Genomic DNA, 12,095 nt, shown 5'->3' on the forward strand with positions numbered 1-12,095 from the left:
CAGTGTTTCAAGTTTTGGAAAAAAAGAATGTTTCTCTGAATTCCTAAGTATTATTGGAGGCATAAAATATGTATCCTAGTTTCATATGTTAAGAAAGAATCCAATGATTTAGAGGTTTGGAGGAGGGTCGTTCTCCTGGGACAGCAGCAGTTTGAACAGGAGCTACAGTGAATGTCTTCCGCCCTGAAGCTATGGGAGGGTTTTTGTGAGGAAAAGGATATGGATATGTGTCAAAGGATAACTTTTCAAGTCCTACAGACAAGGTGGGGAGATCTGCTTTGTGACAACATTTTTTGGGGAGGAAAAGTACATTGCGCTAATTATTATTTTTTTTTTTTTTGCGCTAATTATTTTAAAAACCTGCTTGTGTGATGGCTGGTAGTTTACACATTTTATATTCCTGCAGATTTATTCCATGAGCTTGTCCTGTTTAGTGAGACAACTGTGTGCATAATTCAGGAATTAGCTGAGTAAATTAGTATGATCATGGAAGGAACCCTCCATCCACTTGGCACAGTTCTGAGGCTTTGGTACAGAATAACAGAGATTTCTGAGGTCTTGGAGGGCAGAGATGTCTGTCTCTTGAGCCCCGGGTGGTTTCCATCTGCAGACATAGGTTTAAGGGCCTCAAATAACGTAGGACCAGATGTCTCTGAGGCTCCCCAAGGACCTTGCCTGAGCAGGTTGTGACATTCTGGGAAACCTGGCCAGTGGAGCTGAAGATTAGAGCTGTGTCACCCACCAGGACCTGAAGGGGTAGATGGGGGGTATGTTGGAATGAGTGGATCTGAGTTGTGAGGAAAGAGCAATGGAGAAAAGGGGACTCAGAGAGTGGGGCTGAGTCTCCGCCCACTTTTGCAGAGTGCAGACCTGCACCCCTGTGCTAAGTCTCTTCTGTCATGTCCGACTCTGCAACCCTGTGGACTGTAGCCCACCTGGTTCCTCTGTCCATGGGGATTCTTCAGGCAAGAATACTGGAGTGGGTTGTGATGCCCTCCTCTAGGGGGTCTTCCTGACTCAGGCATCTACCTGCCCTGGCAGCCGGGTTCTTTACCACCAGTGCCACCTCCCAGCCCATCCCTGTGTTTGCAGGGGCCCAAGGAAACCAGACAGCAACACTAAGCTCCTTTAGCCACAGACTTTATTGTTTGAATATTTTCCACTATGACTTTTTTGGACAGACTTTAATTTTACAAAAACCTACATTCCATGTCGCTGGGTCACTTCACTCTCCATTTGATACCACATTTTCATGAAGAGGTATTTCCCCCAATCACAAACTGCCTGACTGTTACAGGATTCTTATAGGATTCTCCCTCCCACACAGTATCTTTTTTTTTTTCTGATATGAAATCTAGCTGTAGATTCACTTTTGATTTTAGGATTGCTGCATCCTCAGTGTGAGAATTTAATGTTGACTGAGAAATGAAAGTGATCCCTGAAGTCTTCCTTTCTGTCATGACCCTGAGAGTGTGTTCTATAGACTGAGCATGTGTGAACCAGAGGGGTTGCTCTATGGAGAAAGAATTTCTCATACCTTTCCAGGAAATAACTTCTGTAGGATGAATTATTTAAAAGTATGCTTGGTGTTGCTCAACCTACTTTGGTATCTTTCAAGAGTCTTCATCTTTGTTCTTGTGTTTATTTTTTTTCAAGGTTTCTTGTGCACATCAACTGAATGGTTGTCAACAGTTATCACAGTCTTAGTGGTTCTCTCCGTGGAGTTGGTTCACATAGATCAATAATTATCGAAGAAGTAGAAGGGGTTGCTTATCCTCTGCTCATGTCCTCTAAGGTCTTTAGAGTTGGGGGCTGTTGCTGGAAACACCCATATTGTGTTTGTAGAGTGAGTTCTGTTAAGTTACACGAGGTCAGGCTAATGACTAAAGGCTTAGTCACAGAGAAAGCACATGTGTGGATCCACATCCACAGGCAGTGCCTGTCTGGACTGCATAGCACAATGCCTGAAGGAACCTCCACATTGATTATGTCACCTCAGGTCAGAACATCTACTGAGGGTCCTACTGGTTTTCTCTCCTGTGCTGGGTTCCCTTGTGTCGTCTAAGGGAAGAGGCACGAGTGAAGTGTTCTCCACAGAGCTGACATTCATAGGGCTTCTCTCCACTGTGGGTTCTCTCATGTTCCCTCAGCTTAGCATATTTATTGAAGGCCTTCCTACACACAGAGCATACATGTGGTTTCTCTTTAATGTGGATTCTTTTGTGCACATGAAGCCCCGAACTATGAGTAAAGGCCTTCCCACACTCAAGACATACATGTGGCTTCTCTCCAGTGTGGACTTTCTTATGTGAACTAAGGCCAGAGCTTTGAAGAAAGGCTTTGCCGCACTGATGACATTCATATCTCTTCTCTCCTGTGTGAGTTCTCTCATGTTGTTTCAAGGAGGACTTTTGATTGAAGACTTTCCCACACAGATGACATTTGAATGGTTTCTCTCCAGTGTGAATCATGCTGTGTCTCCTGAGGCTAGCACATCTACTAAAGGCTTTTCCACACTGATGACATTCATAGGGCTTCTCTCCTGTGTGAGTTTTCTCATGTACTTTCAGGGAGAATCTTTGATTGAAGACTTTCTCACACAGTTGACATTTGAATGGTTTCTCTCCAGTGTGAATCATCTTATGTCTGCTAAGGCTAGAGCATCTATTAAAAACTTTCCCACACAGAGCACATTCACATGATTTACGTCTAGTGTGAATATGACCCTGTCCATTGAGGAATGACCCTTGACTAAGTGATTTTCCATGCTGTTTGCTGACATTATGTTTGCTTCTGAAGGGAACTATTGAATATTGAAGTGAAGATGTAGGAGTAACTTCGTCTCCCAAATCAGCACATTCAGCAGGATCCCCTTGTGGGTGAGAAACCTGCTTTGAGGGGAGGAGATATGAGGCTGTTACTGGTTTGCCCATGTCCAGGTAGACACTCATTGTCTACATATTCACCCTAGAGCATCAGCCGATAATAGTCTCCTGTTAAAGTGTCTCCAGTGTTGGCTGCAAACACATGTTGTTATTCCCGTGCAGGCACAAACATTCTCTTTTCTAGTTTCCTGACCCCAGATATCACATTAATTTTGAAGATTTCATTGTGTTTTAAAGACTATAAGATGAGCAATATTTTAGCAACTGACTTTTTTTTCTTATATTATGGTTTTGAGCTCATACTATCTTATTAATTAGTTTCAGATATCTAAAAATTTGCCTGGAAAAAGCTCAATTTCAACTTACATACAGGAAACTGTGCTCAGTTACCAACTTATCTCATCACTAGGTCATTCAGTTGCTGCCTGGGCTTCTCACCCATGAAACGTACCATTGTCCTTACTGGGGATGTGTGCTTCCAGTAGACACTTTGCATTAATGTCACTTCTTGTTGTCTAAAGAGACTTTCACTGCCTACAGAAATGGAAAAAATGTATAGATTTTAGAATGGCATTAGAGAAATAAAAACATAGATAAATACCAAGGTCTGTGTGCCTGTGTTTCAAAAATTGGTACTTAGATGGAGAAACTGTGTATAACAAAGAGATCATGAGGTAGTAGAAATACTTTAAAGGTAATTGTCTAGGAGCTTCCCTGGTGGTGCAGGGGTTAAGATTTCACCTTCCAGTGCAGGGAGTGTGGGCTTGATCCCTGATAGGGGAGCTGAGATCCCACATGTCTTGTGACTGAAAAACCAAATCATAAAACTGGAGAAATATTCTAACAAATTCAATAAAGACTTTAAAATGGTCCATATTAAAAAAAAATTTTTTTTTTTTTTTAAGAGTCATTGTCTATTATGATGGAAAAAACATTAAATGGGAGGATCAGGACAAGAATCACTATGTAGAAGTTTTAAGTTCAGAAAGCCCACAGCACTTTTTCCCTGAAAGAAGAGCAAGTGGCTGGAAGGAAGTAATATGAATTGTGGTGATAGATGCACAGGATGATAACAATGTGAGGAATATGCCCAAATGTCCTCACTTCCATTTTAGGATATGTCCCTCACTTCACTTTCATTTGGTATCTCCAAGGATGCTCACCTGGACTCTGACCTTGGAGGCCTCCTGCTGCTTGTGTCCACAACTCTTTCCCTTGTTCCAGTTGGAAAACCACATCTGATTTGCTGATCTGATAGCCTGTTTGATTAAAAAAAAAAAAAGCTGTGGATTTTGAGTCCAGGCTAATTACTCTTTGCTGTGCTCAAAACAGGTAAGGTACTGAGGAAAGTAAAGAGATAATTGAAGGTCAGTGCAGGCAGAAACATCTTTACCAGACAGAACAGTGAAGGTCCTTCAATGGATCAGGAGGAAACCCAGAGCAGCAGCAAGAACAGTGAGGCTGTCTAAGGCTGATGCCCGTGCACCAGTTCAGAGAGAGTCCACAGAATCTTTTCCAAATGGGAAAGATCAAAAGACTCTACAGTGGGCTGAATATTTCTGTCAAACAGGATCCAGTAATGATTCACCTTACAGGAAGAATCAAAATTATGTCATATACAGACATGAATATGACATATACATGTACTCTGGTCTCAAGCCTTCATGCAGTGACAGGAACAAAAGAATTATTTAAAAAAATATTTCATCCTTTATCCTACTATTTATGTATTACAATATCCATTGAATCCTCAGCTCTGTTCTGAATGTTGACACTGAGTAGCAACAAAGATATGAAACCTGGCCAAGATAACCCTTCCATGTGGTAATAAAAAGTACCTGGAAAGGAACAGCTTCCTTTTATATAGTTATGAGAACTAGCAGAGAATCAGGAAGCAGCTGGAGTGGGACACAGGATAGCTTGTTCAGTGAGTGAATGAACAGAATGGACACAGGTGCAGGCACATCCCTGTTGACAGACTCACCTACAGAGACCAGGTGGGTGACAGTTTCCAGCATCACATTTCTAAACAGGTTTTTCTGGGACTTGTCCAGCAGGCTCCACTCTTCCTGGGTGAAGTCGATGGCTACATCTCCAAATGTCACTGATTCCTAAAACATCAGGGATATTCTGGTTTAGACAGAACAACCCTACCGCTGTCCAGAGTGGGCGGCTGAGCTGAGGAAGGATGGGGACTGGGTGCAGCTTCAGGAGGAAGCATCACTACTCACCAGGGGCTCCATCCTTAAGCTCAGTCACCGGGAGCCTTTCTCGGGATCTCACTCACAGCCGATCAAGCACTAGGCAGGCCAACCTGAGGATGGAGAAGAAGCCATGAGAAATTACTGCTGTGCTTCCAGACCCACCTGAATTCAAGCCCCAACCTTCACCTGGGTGTAGCCCCAGCCCAGCACTCGGAAACCGGTGGTGTGTCCAGGGAATATTATGCAGCTTCTTCTCTCCCAGATCCCATGTGAAGAGCTAGAGCTGCGGTTGCTAACACAAAAAGTCAGAGTCTGCAAATAAGAACGTGCTAAGCATTGACTTTGTGTTCATCAGCCCGTGGCACCCAGAATCGCTCAGTGTCCTCCCTGATTCCCACCATCAGGGACCCAGACTCTCGCCAGAGAGGATGGTGGTTTATTGCTGTAGGTAAGCACTCTGGAAGCCCCTAGATCATCTCCTGCCTTATGTGCCCACAGTGCTTCTGCAACAGCCCTGGCAGTCCTCTGGAAACACACTGCCTTCCAGTTCTCCCTCAGCCCTAAGGTTAGGTCTGTCCTCCATGGATATGGATATCAATTACCCTAGGACCTCTTTTAGGATGGAGTTAAATGGAGGACTTCTTCGATTTGGAGGAACCATAGCACCCATCCTGCCAACCCTGTCCTTAACGTCCCTGCACCAGGAAGCAGCAGAAGTCCAGGAGTCACAGTGTTACTGTCAGACCGTCTCAATCCTCCTGCTTGAGGATGGTCAGAAATACGGAGGTTTAGAAGGAAATTGCTTTACTTACCAATTTACAATGGACACCCAGAGGTTCCAAAATCTTGAATATATGACAGGGTTACACTAGAGGAAGGAGCAGCTGTCATTTAATTTTGCTCAGTCTGTGTCTTGTGATCAAATACCTTTAGCCTAACAAAGATCAATAGGTTCTGTAAGATGACTTCTAACAACAATAATCAGAAGAAACTCCTGTTATTTCTTTGTATTTATCGCTTAGTTTGGGGGGAACCTCTCCATATATCCAAAGTAGATCCCCTCACCACATCCCCTCTATCTTGAAACAGAAATCTCCCTGGAGATATTTGCTCTCAATCTTCTGCTCTCCGGTCCTCCCTTTGAAACCAAAATGAAAGCCTAGGGATCATTTCCTATCAGAAATGAATTCCTGGATCCATGCCTCTGCTCACTGTGGAGAGAAATCTAGTGTCCAGGACAAAACACAAATCCCAAAATCCACTCAAGGAAAAGTGACTGGATTAGTGATTAGAGTATGCAGAGAACCTGGGGAAACCCAAGCTGGGAGGGACTGTTCAGGAAAACCAATCAAGACTTGACCCTGGATTGCCTTTGGTTTCGATTCAACTTAAGACAATTTCGAAAGTGAAGTGAAGTGTTCTTTTTCACTCTTAGAATATTTCTTCTACTGATAATAGGAATAGGTAAATTACTATGATATCCAGGGAAACCCCAGGCATATGTAACAGGCTGCCTACAATAGAAAGAAGATGGAACCTAGGCAACTTTGGCTTGTTCAGCTTAGATGTCATAAGAATCAAAGGAGGTTAATATATATTAATTTTTTGGAAGAATTTAAGTATTTCAAGTGATTTATTCCATCTTGAGATAATTATTTCAACATAAAAATAGATCTCAAGACACATAAATAAAGTGAGGAAAATCACCTGATGAAATCCATTAAAGGAAATTAATTCAGAGAAGCAGAAAATGAAAACTTAGAAGATAATCACCTAAATATTTAGAAACAAATATTTAAAAACATCAGATGTAGATCAATGACCAATAAAACTTTTCAAGACGAAGGACACTGTATCTGCATTGTGTGATACAGAAAGTGTCACACACGTGGGATGAAGTTTGGCTGGCAGTACCAATGACTGAAATTTAGCTATTTAATTGGATTAATTTAAATGTTCAAGCCACATGGTACTGTATTTGAAAGCACAAGATTAGGATCTTAGGTTAGGTGGATAAATAGATTCAAGACAGAAGTGTTGGAGCTGAAAAAAGGGATGTGAACAGTCAAAGGTTGGAATGAGAGTGGCAGAGAAAATGTTGACACAGTACGATTCAGAGACTATGATGTGTCTAGAGACAGATAAGACATAACATTAAAGGAAGGAAGCACAGTCCTTTCTCACAGTTTGGAGCACTCACCAAAATCCTAAATTGGAGGAGCGGGTCAAGCCAAATGGATTCTGAGGATTCCATAGCAAGCAACTGATTCCTCTTCCTCCAACCTCCTAAATGGTCCAGCTTCTCTGAACAAATGCCTCCCTCTGTCTGTTTGACTTCCTTTTAAACCTGAATAGCAGTTTATAACCCAACCTGATCCACCCTATCAAGATCCTGAGCTTGATAGGGTTTCAGTCTGTGAACCGGTTTGAAAGTCTGGATTTTCCAGATTAATCAAAATTGTAACCCACACCCAGTGTTGGAAGAGCAAAGATGTAATGACATTGTCCAGGGACAGTGAGAAAATCCATCGTTCTCTTCTTCATTCATAAAAAGTTTTGAGTGCATTCTCTGTACTGTCTTCAAAAAACAGGGCATCAGACACACTGGGATTCTGTGGAAATGAAGCTGGGGTTCCCTGGGAGAAATTTGGAATTAAAAATGAAGTGCAAGATGAAGAACTATGAACATTTGAAATATAAATAATGAGGTGACAGCATAAAATCTATTGCTGGGCGGCAGAGTGTGACTTTTAAAGTACTGACAACACAGTACCTTCAAGAACATGTTAAAAATCTATTAACTGTGTAAAGAAAATGGGAAGACAACTTTATACTTTGCTTCTTGGTTAGTAGGAAAATCCATACAAGTGTTCCTACACGGTAAACTATCATAAGTAATTTTATTTCCATTGTATGCACAGCTGATTTAAATATTTGAGTGGAAATCTTATGGATGTGGAGATGGCTCTTTAAGCTTAAAATTCCTGGTTCCCAAGTGGAAAAAATTTAACCAAGGGACACAGTATTTCACTGTATCCGAGGACATTTTGCTTATACCTCATACAATGCCTGGTGAGCCTATTATCTCGTGCATTTCAATTCCATCTCCCATATTCATTAAAGAATATTTCACCTGAAACTAGTATATTAAGGTAAATCCACTGTACTTCAATTTTTTAAAAAGAATATTTTAAACTTATGCCATTACCATTCAGTCTCCATGGACTCATCCTTTTCCTTTACATTCATCAGATTATGTACAGACTGTTTCCAAAATGAAATAGATAATTTTGAGTGTGGACTCTTTCTACCACAAGATTTAAAGAACTCTTGTAGGGTCATGTATTAATTATGCCATCTTCCCACTGTAACGAAAGGAATTGCCTTTCATCTAAGCTTGGGAATTTATTTCTACACTTGTGTTCTTTCCTATTTTCTCCTGGCACATTAGAATGTATGTTTTGACTCAAAACGTATATACTTTATTTTATTTTCATTTAATTTTTAAAGTATAGTTGATGAACAATATTATATTTGTTTCAGATATACAACTTAGTGATACAGTATTTTTTATACATTATACCCCTCTTGAAATGATTATAAAATATTGTGTGTATTCCCTGTGTTGTACCATATATCCTTGTAGTGTATTTATTTTATATATGGCAGTTTGTATCTCTTAATCCTTAACCCCTAACTTGCCCCTCCCACCTCCCCCTCCCAATGGTAACCACTAGTTTGTATTGTTGGAGAAGGCGATGGCACCCCACTCCAGTACCCTTGCCTGGAAAATCCCATGGATGGAGGAGCCTGGTGGGCTGCAGTCCACGGGGTCGCTAGGAGTCAGACACGACTAAGCGACTTCACTTTCACTTTTCAGTTTCATGCATTGGAGAAGGAAATGGCAACCCACTCCAGTGTTCTTGCCTGGAGAATCCCAGGGACGGGGGAGCCTGGGGGGCTGGCGTCTATGGGGTCTCACAGAGTTGGACACGACTGAAGCGACTTAGCAGTAGCAGTTTGTATTGTATACCTGTGAATCTGTTTCTGTTCTTTCTTTTTTTTTTTTTTAGATTAACATATATGTGATAGCATACAATATTTGTCTTTCTCTGACTTATTTCACTCAGCACTGTATGCCTAGGCTCATCCCTATTGTTTCTAATGGCAAATTTCATTCTTTTCTTTTTTGCTAAGTAGTATTCCATTCTAATATATACCACATCTTCTTTATCCATTCATCTGTGGATGGACACTAAGGTTGCATCCCTGTCTTGGCTCTTACAAGTAATAATTCTGCAAATATGGAAAGTGCATTGTATCTTTTGCTGTTCTTTCCTTTTCTTCAGATATGTACCCTGGAGTGGAATCACCTTTGTTCCTTGAGGGTTTTGACAGATGATTTTTCTTCTGAAAATATTATGTGGTTTAATATTTTCTGTCAAGTATGTATAATGAGCTTTGTGTTGCCCCCCAAGTTCATATGTTGAAGCGGGAACACTCAGTGCATCAGAAGGTGACTTTACCTGGTGAGCCTGCAGTGAGAGCCAGGATTAGATTAAAGTGATGGCCTTCTGGTGGGGCCCTAATCCAATCTCATCTGTGCCCTTAGAAGCACGAGAAGACACCAGGGGTCTGAGCAAGAGGAACGGCCGTGTGAGGACACAGTGAGTTGATTCGTGTCAGCTGTACATGGACACAGGCCTCTGGGACAAACAAACCCATCTGTGCCTTGATCTGGGAAATTCTGGCTCCAGGAAACCTTGATGGAAACTAATGGGAAACGCCAGACTAGAGTAGGAGGGAATGTGCTATTTCACATTAAAGACTTCAGAACACATTTTCCATGTCTTTTGTCCATTCCCTCAGGAGGCAGAGACTTAACATAGAGCTCTTCTCGGGGATTTCATGAGACCAGAATGTGGTCAGTGAGGATGAAGGGCTTAGGAATTCCTTGAAAAGAACTTCAAGATGCTGTATGCATCTAATGTCTATATAATGTCAGCCTATGTACATTCTTTCTCATTCTTCATTTGTCATGAGTTCTATTTCACACAGCTTGAAATGATATATAAATTCAAATAAGTTTTTAAAAACATGTTATCTCATTCTTTTTCAATTTTTTGAAATATATTGTCATTACACATTTTTTTTTGTTATCTTTCTTCCCTGGGCTATTTAAATGATTATTTTTGTTTTGAAAGTAGGAAATTGTTGAACCCCTCTTTGCTTACTCTAAATATTTTGGGGCAAGTATGGCTAAAAAGCTGTGTGCCATCACCTGGGCGGATGGAGGACCATCTTCTCACAGCTGACAGCACGTGTTCTGATGGAGCCCAGATCTGTGCCATCTCACTAAAATTGTCCTGTGTCCTAAACCCCTGCCTCCTGGAGGCACAGGCCCAGGAATATCAGCCCACCCAATCCCAATAATTCCAATCTCACCTGGCTTCTGTGACAGACTCCTCTCTACTCCTGTGATGCTCAGAGGATCCCATAAAATACAGCATTTCTCAGGCCCATTCAGAGCCTTTGAAATGAGAAAGTTGAAGATCAGACGATGTTTTGTTTTGTGAGAATCTAAGAATGTAATGAGGAGGATTTAGATCCTGAGACAAGGGCGTAAAAGGAATAGGCTGTGACCCAGGTCACAGAGAAAGACCGTGTCAGAAGTTTTGGGAGGTCTGGGCACGGCCCCAGCGTGCCAGCCGTCTCCCTGATAGTTTCATCCCCTTGCGCCTTCAGCCAGCAGCCCCCTGCCCCTGAGGTGCAGGGCTCTGCAGAATGAGGACATTCCCCCAACCGTTGCTCTGCAGGAAGGAAGGAGCACAGTTTGCTCTTCCAAGGAAGTCCTCTCCACGTGGCTCAGTGGCTGTTCTTGGACCTACTCGGGTCTTTTCCTGCTGGAGAAGAGAGGCAGCCGGTGAGGTGGGTGTTCTCTGCCCACCACCTCCAGTGCTTCTCAAACCCTGCTGCTCATTTGATGACCTCAGAGCAGCGGCCTGATTCTGTATTTTTATAAGGTCTTCCGAAGCTCTTTCCCTCAATTACAAAATCTATCTTGAGTAAAAATAATATTCAGATCCTCTTCAAGACATAGAGGTAAAAACCACATAAAACATGTCTTATATGGTAGAACTTTATTAAAATTTAAAGAAAATTTTTTATTCTATGGTAAATTTTATAAAATTTTTGAGACACATTATATCAATCCAGGAAAAATTATCATTAAAAAGGGGAAGGTGGGGACATTAGGGCACAGGAAGGCCCTGCTAGGGCTGAGTTCAGGGCCTGCCTGCCACAAAATGCTCTTTCTACATCTCTTGATATGATTGTATAGTTTTTCTTGTTTATTCTATAAATATAGAAAAAATTTAAATAAAGCTTTATAGTAACACCCCTGGTGGCTCAGAGGGTAAAGAATCTTCCTGCTACAGGAGACTCAGGTTTGATACCTCGATCAGGAAGATCCCTTGGAGGAGGGCATGGCAACCCACTCCAGTATTCTTCCCTGGAGAATCCCCATGGACAGTGGAGCCTGGTGGGCTACAGTCCATGGGGTTGCAAGAGTCAGATATGACTGAGCAACTACCACTAATAAAACATAATAAGCACAGCCATGGGAAGGTCCCCCACCATGATTTACAGTGAAAGACTCCACAGAGTCCATGAGTCTCATCTCAGGACAAGGCACTGCTGACCTTCTGCAGAGCAGAGTCCGGCCCTTTAGGCAGGTTCCAAATGTTCAGATACAGATACTACCATCCAACACAGACACTACCATCATCAACTACAGATACTACCATCACTTCCTATCTACCCAATGGTTAAAGTCACTCCTAGAATTTGCCTCCATTACTTCTAATAGATTGAGGTTGACAGCTTGCCATTCGGTTGGATGAGTGCCATGGGACAGACTCGGATTCCATGAGGAGACAGGGCAGTGTGTGCAGCTGTGTGTCCCCAGGGTGGTCCGGTCCCACTGCTGTCTCGCCCACCAGGGTGG

The 12,095-nt window shown here is 42.1% G+C and overlaps 1 protein-coding gene across 1 annotated transcript; it reads right to left on the minus strand.

Annotated features, from left to right (window-relative positions):
* Positions 1 to 1,827: 1,827 nt before the first annotated feature.
* On the minus strand, positions 1,828 to 5,128 carry LOC100140788 (zinc finger protein 596-like). Its single transcript, XM_024986335.2, has 5 exons — positions 5,117 to 5,128; positions 4,870 to 4,996; positions 4,049 to 4,144; positions 3,337 to 3,419; positions 1,828 to 2,954 (listed from the first exon to the last, which is right to left on the minus strand). Exons 1-5 carry the CDS (start codon positions 5,126 to 5,128, stop codon positions 2,022 to 2,024), a joined length of 1,251 nt encoding a protein of 416 aa, XP_024842103.1. The 3' UTR covers positions 1,828 to 2,021.
* Between the last annotated feature and the right edge of the window lie 6,967 nt (positions 5,129 to 12,095).

Source organism: Bos taurus, chromosome 27, assembly GCF_002263795.3.
Source record: "Bos taurus isolate L1 Dominette 01449 registration number 42190680 breed Hereford chromosome 27, ARS-UCD2.0, whole genome shotgun sequence".
NCBI classification, from domain to species: Eukaryota; Metazoa; Chordata; class Mammalia; order Artiodactyla; family Bovidae; genus Bos; species Bos taurus.